A 16,915-nucleotide genomic window follows, 5' to 3' on the forward strand; every position below is an offset into this window, starting at 1 on the left:
TTTGGGAGGCTGAGGCCGGTGAATCACGAGGTCAAGAGATAGAGACCATCCTGGTCAACATGGTGAAACCCCGTCTCTACTAAAAATACAAAAATTAGCTGGGCATGGTGGCGCGTGCCTGTAATCCCAGCTGCTCAGGAGGCTGAGGCAGGAGAATTGCCTGAACCCAGGAGGCGGAGGTTGCGGTGAGCCGAGATCTCGCCATTGCACTCCAGCCTGGGTAACAAGAGTGAAACTCCATCTCAAAAAAAAAAAAAAAAAAAAAAGCAGCTGGGCGCGGTGGCTCACGCCTGTAATCCCACCACTTTGGGAGGCTGAGGTGGGTGGATCACGAGGTCAAAAGATCGAGACCATCCTGGACAACATGGTGAAACCCCATCTCTATGAAAAAATACAAAAAGTAGCTGGGCGTGGTGGCGCGTGCCTGTAGTCCCAGCTACTTTGGAGGCTGAGGAAGGAGCATTGTTTGAACCTGGGAGGCGGAGGTTGCAGTGGACCAGGCTTGCACTCCAGCCTGGTGCCTGGCAACAGAGCAAGACTCTGTCTCAAAAAAAAAAAAAAAAAAAAAAAAAGGAAAGAAAGAAAAAGAAAAAAAAAAGCAGCAAATGCTTCTATGCCTTTGGTCATCTGGGTATGTCGAGCATTCTCCAAGCTGGACATACCCAGTTTGGAGATAGATGGCGGGGCAGAGGCACTTTAGTCAGAGTAGGCACTACAAATCTAGGTTCCATTCCACTGACTCTGAAGTCAGGGGAACCCCAAGAGTGCCCCGAATGTGGGAAGGACCTGGGAGACCTTCATGCCTTCAGGTGGAGATGGGAGATTCCTTGGCATTCGAGTTCACGCTGGTGAGAAACACTACTATGTAGAGTATGGGAAAGTCTTGAGATGGAATTTTCACCTTGGAGTTCATTGGGAAATTCACACTGGAGAGGACCTTTGATGCCAATGTGGAAAAGACCAGCCCAGTTCTTATCAACTTCAGCATCTGATCATGCACAGTGGCCAGGGATATGGGGACTTAACTCACTGTAGGACACTTTCATTCTGACATGAAACTTTGATCTTGCTTCCTCTTCATTTCCGGCAGTAATTTTGCTTTGCTCCTTGAGGACAGGGCTAACTCTTGTAGAAGAGTGTTCACCCCAGGGTTGCCACTCGTTAATAAATGAATGAATAAATAAGTGGCAGTAAATGATTATCTGATTTTTCTATGATGTGGGCAAGTACAATATTAACAGGTGAACCAAAACTTTTCTTTAGTTGAAATTGATCATAGCATTTACTTAAAAACAAGATAGCCACAGATTGCTTTAAACACATCCCTGATCGGCTTGGTGGCTCACACCTATAATCCCAGCACTTTGGGAGGCCGAGGTAGGTGGATCACCTGAGGTCGGGAGTTCGAGATCAGCCTGACCAACATGGAGAAACCCCATCTCTACTAAAAATACAAAGTTAGCCAGGTGTGGTGGTGCATGCCTGTAATCCCAGCTACTCGGGAGGCTGAGGCAGGAGAATCGCTTGAACCTGGGAGGCAGAGGTTGCAGTGGGCTCAGATCACACCACTGCACTCCAGCCTGGGTAGCAAGAGCAAAACTCCGTATCAAAAAAAAAAAAAAATCCCTTTTACTTGCAACTTTCAGCCCTGAAAAACAAAGGAAGAGGAATTCAGATCTTTTGCCTGTATCATCCTCAAAAATCTTTCATACTCCTTTCCAGCCTCCTGTCCAACCTCCTCATGCTTTGGAAATCACAGCCCACGTCATACCACTTATTTCTCAGGACCCTTCTCCCCACGCCCACCCTGCCCCTGGAGTCCATGGCATCCTGGTCCCAGAACCTCCCATCCCAGCACTGGCACTGACACCGTGCACCAGCGACCCTGATCTGCTTGTGCTCACATATACCCAGCACTTTGATGCCTCCTTGCCTTTACAGACTCCACCCTCCTCCCAGGAGGCCACTGGTCCATTTAACATCCATCCCCACCCTTGTTTACCTCCAGCTTCAAGGACCATTGCAATGGGCTTGTCCTCTGAGGCATTCCCTGACTCTCCTCCAATTCCCCTGGGAGTAGCAGTTTCCTGCCACCATACCAGGCTAATTTTTTGTATTTTTAGTACAGACAGGGTTTCACCATGTTGGCCAGGCTGGTCTCAAACTCCTGCCCTCAGGTAATCCACCCACCTTGGCCTCCCAAAGTGCTGGGATTACAGGCATGAGCCACCATGCCAGTCCGATTACATTTAATTTTAAATTTAATTAGTTAAATTTCACATTGGTTCCTGGACAGCAGAGATAGTCTCATTACTGGGACTAAGCACTCATCTGTCTGGGTATTGCTGACTAGGACAGTGAATTTGGTTTTCTCTGCTCCACAATTCAAGTTGGAAATGCAAAAGCCCCACTTTTCTTCCTTGCAGCACTGAGTAAAGAATGCCATGTGCACAGGCTTTGAAATCATATTTAGATTCAGATCTTGGCCCTGCCACTTACCAATTATGTGGCCTTGGACAAATTATTTCATCATTTTAGTCTTCTTCATCTGTAACTTTGCAATATAAAGCCTCCTTCTGAAGTTTAGTAGTATAGTTGAAGCACTGCTTCAGTAATTTTCAGGTGCCCGGAAGAGGAAACTGACTCCCTTAACCCTAAGCCCAAAGCTTCCCCGTATCCATGTGCTCCCTGGCCTACAGCTCTCCTCTATCACCCCTAGGGCTTATGGCCACACTGTGTGTTGGGCAGCCACTCTGCCACCTCTGGCCTTGGGGTCCTCGTGGGTGTGTGCAGAGGTAGGTGCCTAAGAAAGGCCTGTAGAATGGGGTTCCCCGACAGGGCCTAAGGCTCTTGGGAGGAAAATGTGGACCCATCTGCACTGTTTGGCTTGAAGCATAAATTGAGCTGGAGTCTAGAGCAGGCGTCCCCAAACTTTTTACACAGGGGGCCAGTTCACTGTCCCTCAGACCGTTGGAGGGCCACATACTGTGCTTCTCTCACTGACCACCAATGAAAGAGGTGCCCCTTCCTGAAGTGCGGCGGGGGGCCGGATAAATGGCCTCAGGGGGCCGCATGCGGCCCGCGGGCCCATAGTTTGGGGACGCCTGGTCTAGAGGGAGGTTGGGCTGTTTTCTTCCTCACAGTCAGATCGACCCCCAGAAGTCTTGACCTCACCCCCTTCGTATTTTTCAAGTCTGTCTCCTCTTCTGCATCCCCATGGACACTCCCTCAATTTAGGTAGTTGTATCACTTGGAGGTTACAAGTCTCCTAGTGAGTGTTTTCAATTTTCCACACTGTAGATGATCTTTCTGAAGTGCCTGAGTAGCTGATGGTGTCACTCCCTAGTAATGGCTTCCCACTGCTCTTAAATCCAAAATCCCTTATGTGGCTTAAAAGGCCTAGATAGCTGCTAATTTTCATCTCTCCAGCCTCATCTAATGCATTTGTCCCTTGCACTCTATACAACAAGTACATTAAAAAACGTTATTTTTTTTTTGAGGTAAGGTGTTGCTATGTTGCCCTGGCTGGACCACCTCAGCCTCCTATGTAGCTGGGACTACAGGCACCTGCTACTGTGCCTGGCTTGTGTAAATATTTAACAACTAGCTAACAGCTAGTTCAAAACCAAAATAAAAAGTCTCTCATTTACCGTGTATGCTGATTTCCGTAGTGTGAATACTTGCATCATGGCTAATTTCAATGCAGATTTGGGAAGTAATGTGCAAAATTGGCTCTTGCCAGGCTGTACAGACTGGCTCTAGCACAACACTGGAATAGCCACACCCTAATCAATGAGGTCTGAATTTCAGTATTGTTCAGGGGAGTGGGGGCTCTTCTAAGTTTACTTCTTGAGAATTCTCCCTCAGCCCTAGAGGTAGTGGTAGTAGCTGTTCCCTTTTCTGCTATTTCTTTTTTTTTTTTTTTTTTTTTGAGACGGAGTTTCACTCCTTACCCAAGCTGGAGTGCAATGGCGCAATATCGGCTCACCGCAACCTCCGCCTCCTGGGCTCAAGCAATTCTCCTGCCTCAGCCTCCTGAGTAGCTGGGATTACAGGCACGCGCCACCACACCCAGCTAGTTTTTTGTATTTTTAGTAGAGACAGGGTTTCACCATGTTGACCAGGATGGTCTCGATCTCTCGACCTCCTGATCCACCTGCCTCGGCCTCCCAAAGTGCTGGGATTACAGGCTTGAGCCACCGCGCCCAGCTATTTCTCTATCTTTTAACACAGGGTCTCACTCCGTCACCCAGGCTGGGGTGCAGTGATATGATCATGACTTATTGTAGCCTCAACCTCCTGGGCTCAGGTGATTTTCCCACCTCAGCCTCCCAAGTAGCTGGGACTACAGGCACACACCACCACACCTGGCTACTTTTTTGTCATTTTGAAGAGATGGAGTTTCATCATGTTGCTTGCTCAGGGTGGTCTTGAACTCCTGGCCTCAAGTGATCTGTCCACCTCAGCCTCCCAAAGTGCTGGGATTACAGGAGTGAGCCATCATGCTTGTCCTATTCCTATATTCTTTTTGTTGAGATGGAGTCTTGCTCTGTCACCCAGGCTGGAGTGCAGTGGCATGATCTTGGCTCACTGCAATCTCTGCCTCCTGGGTTCAAGCTATTCTTCTATTTCAGCCACCCAAGTCGCTGGGATTAAAGGCACACACCACCATGCTGGCTATTTTTTTTTTAAAACATATTTTTAGTAGAGAGAGGGTTTCACCATGTTGGCCAGACTAGTCTCTTTTTTTTTTTTTTTTTTTTTGAGACGGAGTTTCACTCTCGTTACCCAGGCTGGAGTGCAATGGCGCGATCTCAGCTCACCGCAACCTTCGCCTCCTGGGTTCAGGCAATTCTCCTGCCTCAGCCTCCCTAGTAGCTGGGACTACAGGCGTGCGCCATCATGCCCAGCTAATTTTTGTATTTTTAGTAGAGACGGGGTTTCACCATGTTGACCAGGATGGTCTCGATCTCTCGACCTCGTGATCCACCCGCCTCGGCCTCCCAAAGTGCTGGGGTTACAGGCGTGAGCCACCACGCCAGGCCAGACTAGTCTCAAACTCCTGACCTCAAGTGATTCTCCTGCCTCAGTTGCTCAAAGTGTTGGGATTACAGGCATGAGCCACCACACCCAGCCCCTAAATTCTTTAGAGATTTATTTATTCCCTTTAGCAGATAATCCCTTTTTGCTAGTTAATACTTTTTTAAAGTTTCTTCAAATTTTCTGTCCCCTGACTGGACACTCGCAGATGTGACCCTGTCTGGGCAGGCAGACTAGTATGGGTCTGAGAAAGGGCCAGAACTGGTTAGGCACTGCGGCTCATGCCTGTAATCCCCATACTTTGGAAAGCCAAGTAGGAGGATCGCTTGAGGCTAGGAGTTTGACACCAGCTGGGGCAACATAGTGAGACTCCATCTCTACCAAAAAACAAACAAAAAAACCTGGCCCAAAGACCCATTCACAATATATACAAATAAATACCAACATAACTACCACTTCCCAAGCAGCTGCTCAGTGCCAGGTTAAAAATTCTAATGAAGTAGGCCGGGCACAGTGGCTCACGCCTTTAATCCCAGCATTCTGAGAGACCAAAGTGGGCAGATCACGAGGTCAGGAGTTCGAGACCAGCCTGGCCAATATGGTGAAACCCCCATCTCTACTAAAAATACAAAAATTAGCTGGGCATGGTGGCACACGCCTGTAGCCCCAGCTACATGGGAGGCTGAGGCAGAAGAATCGCTTGAACCCGGGAGGCGGAAGTTGAAGTTGCAGTGAGCCGAGATTATGCTACTGCACTCCAGCCAGGGCAACAGATCAAGACTCCATCTCAAAAAAAAAAACAACAAAAAAACAAAAAAACAAAACAAAACAAAAAACAAATTCTAATGAAGTAGACATTATTGGTGGGCAAACTGGGCAGTTCAGAATCTTGCCAAAGGTCATGCTAGAAAGGAGAAGCAAAACAACTGGGCTACTACTTGCAGCCAATGGCATCCTAATTGATATCGGTATCTTAATCATGTAGACATGAAGGGATGGTCTACAGGTGGAACTAAGTAAACAGTTTTTCCTAAATTAAGAAAGACACAGGAAAAATCTTAAGGAGCTTGTAACTTTTATGGGATCCAGTCCTAAAGTAGATTAGAGTGACACAGAATTCTGTCTGGAGGCGTTCTCCCCTTCAGTTCAATGCAAAGGCTCTTTTCTGGCATGAACTCTCCGATGTCTAATGAGTTCTGAGCACCATCCATAAGCTTTCCCACATTCTTTACATATAAAAGGTTTCTCTCCACTGTGAATTCTCCGATGCTGACTTAGATATGAGCTTTGACTAAAGGCCTTCCCACACTCATTGCACTCATAGGGCTTCTCTCCTGAATGAATCCTTTGATGCTGAACAAGATGAGCACCCCACCTGAAGGCCTTCCCACATTCATGACATTCGAAGGGTTTCTCTCCTGTATGAATCCTCTGATGCTGACCAAGGTTTGAGCTCTGTTTGAAAGTTTTCCCACAGTCACTACACTTATAGGGTTTCTCTCCAGAATGAACTCTCTGGTGGACAACAAGATGTGAGTTATAAATGAAGGTTTTACCACATTCACTACATTCATGGTCTTTCTTCCCTGTGGAAATTTCCTTATGGGTGACAACCATCTGTCTGAAACTTTTCCCCTGGGCAGGGGACCACCTCAGTCTCTCTGCTTTGGGATTTCTCTGCTGTAGTTCTAAGGTACCCTCAGAGGTAGCATCAAATGTAGCGGTGGTAGCAAGTCTTTCTGAGAACACCTGTGATTCCACTTCGGTAATAGGTGGTTGTGGCAATGATCCTTTTTCCTTGGGCTCTGGGCCATCTTCTGTAACAACTGACAGAAAATGTAAATATACCTGTTCTGAATGTATGAAGAAACAACACTTAGATTAAAATTTACAGTTCTGGAATAAAAACAAATGCTTAAAAACTACAGTATATGAGACAAAGATTGGAAGAACATTTACTTAGCTATTATCAACAGTTATCTCTTGGTGATGGGACTACACAGAGGAGAGGGTTTCTTCTTTTTAATTTCTCCCATTTATCTGCTTTTTTCCCCTAATTCTTCCATAGTGAAACACTAAAGAAGTTTTATTGAAAAAATAAAAGCGGCCTGGCATGGTGGCTCATGCCTGTAATCCAAGCACTTTGGAGGCCAAGGTGGGTGGATCACCTGAGGTCAGGAGTTCAAGACCAGCCTGACCAACATGGTGAAACCCTGTCTTTTTTTTTTTTTTTTTTTTTGAGACGGAGTTTTGCTCTTGTTACCCGGGCTGGAGTGCAATGGCGCGATCTCGGCTCACCGCAACCTCCGCCTCCTGGGTTCAGGCAATTCTCCTGCCTCAGCCTCCTGAGTAGCTGGGATTACAGGCACGTGCCACCATGCCCAGCTAGTGTTTTGTATTTTTAGTAGAGACGGGGTTTCACCATGTTGACCAGGATGATCTCGATATCTTTTTTTTTTTTTTTTTTTTTGAGACGGAGTTTAGCTCTTGTTGCCCAGGCTGGAGTGCAATGGCGCGATCTCGGCTCACCGCAACCTCCGCCTCCTGGGTTCAGGCAATTCTCCTGCCTCAGCCTCCTGAGTAGCTGGGATTACAGGCACACGCCACCATGCCCAGCTAATTTTTTTTGTATTTTTAGTAGAGACGGGGTTTCACTATGTTGACCAGGATGGTCTCGATCTATTGACCTTGTGATCCACCCGCCTGGGCCTCCCAAAGTGCTGGGATTACAGGCTTGAGCCACCGCGCCCGGCGGTCTCGAGATATCTTAACCTCGTGATCCACGCGCCTCGGCCTCCCAAAGTGCTGGGATTACAGGCTTGAGCCACCGCGCCCGGCCCGAAACCCTGTCTTTAAAAAAAAAAAAAAAAGGCATGGTGGCTTAAGCCTATAATCCCAGCACTTTGGGAGGCTGAGGTGGGTGGATCACAAGGTCAGGATATCGAGACCATCCTGGTCAACATGGTGAAACCCCGTCTCTACTAAAAATACAAAAAATTAGCTGGGCATGGTGGCGCGTGCCTGTAATCCCAGCTACTCAGGAGGCTGAGGCAGGAGAATTGCCTGAACCCAGGAGGCGGAGGTTGCGGTGAGCCGAGATCGCGCCGAGCTGAGATTGCGCCATTGCACTCCAGCCAGGGTAACAGGAGTGAAACTCCATCTCAAAAAAAAAAAAAAAAAGAAAAAAGAAAAGCAATTACGATGCACGATCGTTTTAGGATTTCCCATATTTTCAAGAAATTAGGGAGTGGTCAACTGATGTTGTGAAGGAAGAATCATTAGGGTTAGGAAAAGGGATGTTTCTCAAGGCAGAAAACTGCCCTTCCTGGCTCTGTAACCTTCACCTCTTCCCTTCCATTTCCCAGCTGCATAAATCTATAGCCTCTTTAGAGGAAGCTCAAATAGCTGCCTCCTTTATCAAAAGGAAGACTTCCAGCTCCCTGCCTCCTATCTGCTTGATGCTCTCTGCCTTTCTCTTCCTTAAAAAAGAAAAAAATGAAGAGTGCATTGCCTTTTTTGTTTTTAAATGTCCATGGCACATTTTATCTTTTATCTGTTGTAATGTTCTCTATTGCCTAAGGAGAACAGAAACCAATTGTTTTAAGATAACTCATTTAAGATGACTCAAGATCATTTGATTTTTTTTTTCTTTTTCTTTTTCTTTTTTTCCAGTAATGGCTATAGGCAATTTTTTTTTTTTTTTTTTTTTTTTTTTTTTTTTTTTTTAAAGACAGAGTCCTGCTCTGTTGCCCAGGCTGGAGTGCAGTGGCATGACCTTGGTTCACCACAACCTCTGCTTCCCTGGTTCAAGTGATTCTCGTGCCTCTGTCTCCCCAGTAGGTGGGATTACAGGCATGTCCACCACACCAGGCTAGTTTTTGTATTTTTAGTAGAGACAGGGTTTCACCATGTTTGCCAGGCTGGTTTTGAACTCCTGACCCCAAGTGATTCACTGGCCTCAGCCTCCCAAAGTGCTGGGATTACAGGTGTGACCCACTGTGCCCAGCCAAGAACATTTGAGTTAAAAAAAAAAATCATGTTTTCAGGTTAAATGCTATGGTTTAAAACAATCTGAAATATGCTTGCCATTAAAAAAAAAAAACAAAAACCACACAATAGCTAGCTTCATTTTGAAAGTAAAGTAATAAAATTGATAAATGAATAGAGGCTTATTAAACAGAAGTAAAGGAGAAAAGAAAAAGTCTGGAAAAAAGGCAAGGAAGAAAGAAGAGCTAAGAAGTAGAAACATACTTTTGGGACAGAGTCTAATTAACTTCCATTTCTATTTTTTTTCCCCACTGTGTAACTAATAAGAATTTGATTTTCAAATTCTTTGGTTTGGTGATAGCGATAGGGAGGTTATGGTATAAAACCAAATATCATAGACTCTTCTTGGTTAGCAACAAATTCACAAAATGGTCATGATGCTGCGGAGGCCAACAAGGACAGTTCACACTCCTGAGGCTGTAAGTCTAGTGATTGCCACTGGGAGAGAGGAGAGGTTGTTTGCGGGTATATAGGCAGGCCAAGAAGGAAGCTTTTGTAGTGAATCTGAAGGGTAGAAGGTAAGGGCACACGTAAGAGTTTCAAATAGGGCTGTTTACCTGAGGAAGAGGTGGTAGATAAAGGTGATGACAGGCTGCATCTCACACAGGAGTGCTTTATGGCTTAAAAAGTATGTTTTGCAAGGCCTCAGGAAGTGAAAGAAAAAAAAAAAAAATCTCAAGGCTGGCCTCCAGCTCAGGGCAGAGTTATTATAGACTAGGAGTTAAGTGCAGTGAAGATGATAAGGCATATGTGAATGAACTATTTCCTGGTCCTGATTTAGGGCTCTCTAAAGTTAAGAGATGCTGGCCAGGCTTTATATCCAAATATGACACCAGTTCAACTTAATCCTCAGAGAGGTATTTTATGAGGTAGGTTATTCTTACTCCTAATTTTATGAGTGATGGGCAAAGTCTCTCGCCTAAGAGATAAGAAGAGTAAGGCTGTGATGATGATACCAAACATTTGAGCACCTACTACTATTTATCCTTTATAGGTACTAGGTACTGTGCCCTTTATACTCCCCTCTTTCTCTTCTCCCTCCCCACAGAAACCTGCTCCTCACCACTCTTTAGGAAAGGCTGGGTCTCCTTAGGCTGGAGCTGGATGCTCACTGCTTCCTGGGCCGCTCCCAGAGATTCCTTCTTCTCCCATGGCTCTTCCTGTCCAAGTCCATGTGCAGGGCCTGGGACCTGGAGGTGATCAGGCACCACTCAGTTTATATGGGACCAAAGCTTCCAAGGAGACTTTACAGAGCCTCCTCAGAGTCAGCACAGGGGAAGGAAGAGGAGCTAGAGTCAGTCTCTTTCTCATTCAGGGCTTGAGGGCAGAACAGACAGACACAGAAACACATACTAACTGCTCTACTTGGCCCAAGAGAGGTTTGAACTTGGCAACTCCCCCTACTGCTGCCCCTTTGTCCAGCCTGAAGGTCATTGATCTGGCTCCCATAACAGACCAAATCCCCCTTCCCACCTGTGGCTCTGGTTCAAGTCCTTTCTCTAAATCCTCCAGTACAGTCACAGCCTCCTCTCCACTCTTAGGGTGATGTCCCCGCACCCAGGATTGGAGCTCCTCAGGCAGGATGGTCAAGAATTGTTCGAGCACCAGTAACTCCAGGATCTGCTCCTTGGTGTGTTTCTCTGGCCTCAGCCACTCACAGCAGAGTACCTGTAGTTGGCTCCAGGCCTCCCGGGGACCAGGAGTCTCCTGGTAGCGGAGTTGCCTGAAGCGTTGGCGGAAGATCTCTTGACTGGCAGAGTGGTTCCCAGGTAGCCTGGTCTCATACTCACACGACTGTTCCTCTTCCTTTGGTTCCATCATCATAATCTTCTCTTGTCCCTGTATACCCTGAAGGGCCAGAGTTTCAGCTGCTGTTAGTGATATAGCCATTCTAGTCCGGACTAGCTCTGCAGAAGGCTCATACCAGCTGGAATCTTGAAAGGGCTCCCTGTAACATAAGAAGAAATCATTCCTTTTCTTTTTTTTCTTTTAGTTTCTTTTCTTTTCTTTTTTTTTTTGAGACAGAGTCTCTCTCTGTCACCCAGGCTGGAATGCAATGGCACAATCTCGGCTCATTGCAACCTCCGCCCCGAGGGTTCTAGTGATTCTCCTACCTCAGCCTCCCAACTAGCTGGGATTACAGGCACCAGCCACCATACCCGGCTAATTTTTTAGTATTTTTAGTAGAGATGGGGTTTTGCCATGTTGGCCAGGCTGGTCTTGAACTCCTGACCTCAGGTGATCCACCCTCCTTAGCCTCCCAAAATGCTGGGACTACAGGCGTGAGCCACCATGCCCAGGCTTCTCTTCTTTTTTTCATTCATTAAACATATACTCAGCACCACAAAGAGGCAAACCCTATATTATACTCTTTACACCTGGTTTCTCTTCCACTTCTCCCCAGAATTCTGCTGCACTAAGTCAATGTTTTTGAGAAACTTGCAGTATGGTAGAGATGGAGATATAAAGTGGTTTTCTCCAATACAGCTAAATGAATGCCATTAACAGGGGAAAAAAAACAACAAGAAAAAAAAAAGTTCTGGGGGCCAATGAGAAGAAATGACCATTGGGAAGAAACTAGTTTAAAGCAAAACCCAATTTTCCAGATGCAGAGCCCAGAGCCAAGCAGCTTTCAGTGCAAGGTGGGATGTGTTGGGGAGGCAGCCTTCTCTGAGATGGCTTCTTCCACTTTAAAAATTTTCTGAAGTGGCCAGTCACAGTGGCTCATGCCTGTATTCCCAGCACTTTGGAAGGCTGACAAGGGGGGGAATCACCTGAGGTTGGGAGTTCAAGACCAGCCTGACCAACATGGAGAAACCCTGTCTCTACTTAAAATACAAAATTAGCCAGGCATGATGATGCATGCCTATAATCCCAGCAACTCGGGAGGCTGAGGCAGGAGAATCACTTGAACCCAGGAGGTGGAGGTTTTGGTGAGCCAAGAAACCAGTCTGGGCAACAAGAGAGAAACTCTACCTCAAAAAAAAAAAAAAAAAAAAAAAAGAAAGAAAGAAAAACTGAAGTAGTAGCTGCAGCAAAAGAAAAATATAAGTCACCTTTAAGGAGCTGGATCTCATTCAAACGCTGAAGATTTGTAGCAGGGCCCAATTAAGGGGCAGCTATGAAGAAGTCTTGGATACAGTGACCTGCGTCAAGGAAATCTGCCAGGTGTAAACCAAGAAAGCATCTGAGATAGGTCTCAACCAATTTAGTGGTTATTTTGCTAAGGTTGAGGACGCACCCAGGAAAAAGACACACAGACCACAGTAGAATCCGTGGCCCGCCCTTTTTCCAAGGAGGGTTTTGAGGGCTTCAATATTTAAAGGGGAGAAAGCTGGCAGGCGGGGAAGAAGGAGAGAAGGGTAGGGAGGGTAGGTAGTGAGATAAGTGGCCACATTCTTGTGAAGATTTGATTAGAGCTCACTGAATTCACATGTTGCACGTGCAAAGAGGAAGTCAATTATGAATTTTTCTCGTGCATAAGACAAAGTAGACGTAGAGGAAGAAGTCAAATATGCTTTGTCTCTGGGTGGGTGGAGGGCGATTTCTAGTCTTGTCTGGTGAAGATGGGCTGTTCATTTCCATTGCCAGGTCATCTGGGGTGTTATGTGGCTTTCTATCTTTCAGTTATAGGTTTAGGAACAAAAGGAAAAGCCGTTGTTGTTGTTTTTTTCCCCGTGACTCCGTTTCCAAGCTTAACTTTTTCCTTGGCATAGTAAGTTTGGGATCCCGAGATTTTATTTTCCTTTCACACGGGGAAGGAGGTGGGAAGAACCAGAGGCCATAAAACGAGCACAAAGGGGGACTGCTGGCAGAAGACAAAGGAGGCGCAAAGAAAAACGCAGAGCCCGTGTCTCCCAGGGTGATGCCCGGAGGCGCTGGCCCCAGCAGCAGAACTTCTCTATCCCAGCCTCGGGCAAGTGCCCTCCCAGGAGCCTGGGGAGGGTGCTGTCGTCGAGGCCAGGTACAACTTCCTCCTCCCACCCTTCACTCCTTTATCCAGGAATCTCGAAAAAAGATAAGAGAGACATCAAGACCCCCCCTCCATGGGACGTGACGCAACGCGGGCAGCGCGGCTCGGGCACCGTGGGCGACCCAAACCCCTCTCCACAAAGACCCGCGGAGCTGCCTGCCAGGCCTGCTCACTGCAGAGCTGCTGCTGCCTGCGGGACAGGCAAAAGCCAGGCCGCGAGGTGGACCTCTGGCAAGCCGCCGCCAACACTCACCTCACAGGACCAGGAGGGTCCATCTGGGCGCTGCCACGAACCGCGCCACTTCCAGCTCTCACCCCAGCTGTGGGTTTGCGCCTGCGCAGGTCTCAGCCTCGGCCTCCATCTCCCAGAAGCCTCCGCGCCGCCAGCTTTCGCTGCCGGACTCGGACCCAGGCGCTTGGGCGCTGCAGAGGGGTTGGGAGGCCGGGAACCGGTTCCTGGACGTGAGCAGAGCAGGAAAGAGCGCGCCGCCTGCACGTCTGGACTGGCGCGGCTGGGTTCCCTGGAGGCTCCTGGGAATTGCAGTCCTTGCGCAGGTGGAGATCGAGCCCTTGTAAGCGAGTGACTCCACCGTTTGACGAGTCTCTTGCGGAATTGTACCTTTAACAGGCGGTGCTGGCGGACAGAGGTCAGAGAAATTCTGGCCTTGTACATGGCCTGTGGTAACACTTCTGTATGTTCTGTTTTCCAGTTACCTCTTCCCAGACCTGATGAGATGGGTCACAACTGAGGAAGACGGTCCCCTTCGTACTCCCTAACCACCGGCCTGTACAATTCCTGGGGCGAAGCAGGAGGAGAGGAGAAAAAAAGAATTCCAAGGTTTCATTTTATTGGGATGGGGGAATAGAGATTAATTATTTTTATTTTAAACTTTTTTTTTTTTTTTTTTTTTTTTTTTTTTTCTGAGAGATGGTGGCCAACCTGGTGAAACCCTGTCTCTACTAAATATACAATAAAGTGAGCTGGGCATGGTGGGGGGGCGCCTGTAGTCCCCAGCTACTCGGGAGGCTAAGGCAAAAGAATCATTTGAACCTGGGAGGCAGACGTTGAAATGAGCTGAGATCGTGCCACTGCACTCCAGCCCGGGTGACAGAGCGAGACTCCGTGTCAAAAAATTTTTTAGGCCGGGCACGGTGGCTCAAGCCTGTAATCCCAGCACTTTGGGAGGCCGAGGCAGGTGGATCACAAGGTCGAGATCGAGACCATCCTGGTCAACATGGTGAAACCCCCGTCTCTACTAAAAATACAAAACATTAGCTGGGCATAGTGGCGCGTGCCTGTAATCCCAGCTACTCAGGAGGCTGAGGCAGGAGAATTGCCTGAACCCAGGAGGCGGAGGTTGCGGTGAGTCAAGATCGCGCCTAGCCGAGATCGCGCCATTGCACTCCAGCCAGGGTAACAAAGAGTGAAACTCCGTCTCAAAAAAAAAAATGTATATATATATATATACATATATATATATAATTATTTTTTCTTTATATATAATTATTATTTTTTTAAAGAGACGGGGTTTCACCATGTTGGCCAGGTTGGTCTTGAACAGCTGACCTCAGGTAATCCACCCGCCTCGCCCTCCCAAAGTGCTGGGATTACAAGCGTGAGCCACCACGCCCGGCCAAAAAAATTTTTAATTAAAAATAAAAATAAATGAATTTCTCTTACTATCAAATGTGCAGGGTATTTATTGATCCAGTCTTTCAGTACTTTTATAAAATAGCTTAATTCTAGTCTCTCCAAGAAAAATTGTTGTTCAACTGTGTAGTATCATAGTAACAGTTCTCAGATTATTAAACTTGTTTCTCCAAGATACAGTATCCTTGAAAATGTGTATAGATCCTTCCCCTTTTTCTTTCAAATCCTTGCAATTTACTTATACTGGGCTAAGTCCCTTCTGACTTCAAGTAGGATCAGGAAGTGCAGAATCTGGTAGTCCTTAGGCCATGGTTGGGAGATAAATTATCTTTTTTTCTACAAAGTGCCATTGATTATCAGGTAATTCACTATTTACCTGTTTCTTGCCACAATGAAAGTTTTCTTTTCTTTTCTTTTTTTTTTTTGAGATGGAATTTCACTCTTGCTGCCCAGGCTGGAGTGCAGCGGCAGGATCTCGGCTCATTGCAGCCTCCACATTCAGGGTTCAAGTGATTCTCCTGCCTCACTTGAACCCTGAGTGAGTAGCTGGGATCACAGGTGCTTGCCACTACTCCCAGCCAATTTTTGTATTTTTAGTAGAGCAGGGTTTCACCATGTTGGTCAGGCTAGTCTTAAACTCCTGACCTCATGATCCGCCCACCTCAGCCTCCCAAAGTACTAGGATTACAGGTTTGAGCCACTGTGGCTGGCAAAAGTACTTTTTCTTATTAATATTGTGTCACTGGTTGTGATGGCTCATGCCTGTAATCCCAACACTTTGGAAGGCCAAGGCAGGAGGACTGCTTGAGCTTAGGAGTTCGAGACCAGCCTGGGCAAAATGGCGAAACCTTGTCTCTACAAAAAAATACAAAAATTAGCTGCATGTGGGGGTGCATGCCTGTAGTCCAAGCTACTTGGGAGGCTGAGGCAGGGAGATTGCTTGAACCAGGGAGGTCGAGGCTGCAGTGAGCTGTGATCATGCCACTGTACTCCAGTCTGGGTGATAGAGCAAGACACTGTCTCAAAACCAAACAAAAACAAAATTAATATTTTGTGTCTCTAAAGCAAAAACATTCTGGATTCTGGGAGTAGTCTAAGATCTCAGCCTCCAGCTGTAATGAATGATAGCTCTTTTATCACATAATTTAGATTGGTACTCAAGTCAGCACCGTTACCAGTTATGTGCAGGCATCGATCACCGTGTTCACTAGACTTCTGACCCTGGAGTTAAAGGGAAGAGGAGGAGACTGAAGATGTAGATTGAAGAGCATGGAAAGCGGGGAAGGTAGACGTAGACAGAGAAAACAGAGTTGGTCCCAGAGAACTGAGAAAAATTAACTAGATCTAGGCTCTTGCTATAGCCAGCTGCCAACCCTTAACTCCTGCATCACAGCCAAGCCTAAGTGCACCAGGCTAGTAGATCCCAGGTTGCAGCTGAGCCATACTGTATGAATGATGCCTTTGCACAGAGCATTTCAGTCCTGTATGCAGAAAGGAGGGAGACAGAGGATTTTTAGGGCACAAACTAATCTGTTTGATACTACAATAGTGGGTACATGTCATTATACATTTGTTCAAATCCATAGAATGTATAACACCAAGCATGAACCCTAATGTAAACTATGGACTTTGGTTGATTATGATGTCCCAATGTAGGTTTGTCCACTGTAATAAATGAACTACTGTTGTGGGGGATGTTATAATGGGGGAGGCTATGCATGTGTGGGGCCAGGAGGTATATGAGAAATCTCTGTGTACCTTCCTCTCAATTTTGCTGTGAACCTAAAACTGCTCTTAAAAAAAATTAAAGTCTTTAAAAACTAAAATAAAATAAGGCTGGCAAGGTAGCTCACACCTGTAATCACAGTACAGCACTTTGGGAGGCTGAGGAAGGTGGATTGCTTGAGTCCAGGAGTTCCAGACCAGCCTAGGCAACACAGTGAAACCCCGTCTCTATTACGAATGCCAAAATTAACCAGGTGTGGTGCCACATGCCTGTAATCTCACCTACTTGGGAAGCTGAGGTGAGAGGATAACTTGACCCCAGGAGTTTGAGGCTTCAGTGAACCAAGATTCGGCCACTGCACTCCAGCCTGGGCAATCAGAGTGAGACCCTGTCTCAAATAAGCAAATAAATAAAAATAAAAATAATAACTAGAATAAAGGGAATGCTATGGACTGAAAAGCATCCCTCCCAAATTTAT

The 16,915-nt window shown here is 46.6% G+C and overlaps 1 protein-coding gene across 3 annotated transcripts; it reads right to left on the bottom strand.

Moving 5' to 3' along the window:
• Positions 1-6,098: 6,098 nt before the first annotated feature.
• On the bottom strand, positions 6,099-13,806 carry ZNF232 (zinc finger protein 232). Of its 3 annotated transcripts, none has more exons than XM_003931360.4 (4): positions 13,314-13,410; positions 10,561-11,035; positions 10,151-10,277; positions 6,099-6,893 (listed from the first exon to the last, which is right to left on the bottom strand). In XM_003931360.4, exons 1-4 carry the CDS (start codon positions 13,334-13,336, stop codon positions 6,187-6,189), a joined length of 1,332 nt encoding a protein of 443 aa, XP_003931409.1. In that variant the 5' UTR covers positions 13,337-13,410; the 3' UTR covers positions 6,099-6,186. The 3 variants fall into 3 exon arrangements, with proteins under 3 accessions (XP_003931409.1, XP_010340277.1, XP_074244606.1); XM_010341975.3 differs by having other exon boundaries at positions 6,099-6,866; positions 13,314-13,392; XM_074388505.1 differs by lacking the exon at positions 10,561-11,035 and having other exon boundaries at positions 13,314-13,806.
• Between the last annotated feature and the right edge of the window lie 3,109 nt (positions 13,807-16,915).

The sequence above is a fragment of the Saimiri boliviensis genome, chromosome 17 (assembly GCF_048565385.1).
Source record: "Saimiri boliviensis isolate mSaiBol1 chromosome 17, mSaiBol1.pri, whole genome shotgun sequence".
NCBI lineage: Eukaryota > Metazoa > Chordata > Mammalia > Primates > Cebidae > Saimiri > Saimiri boliviensis.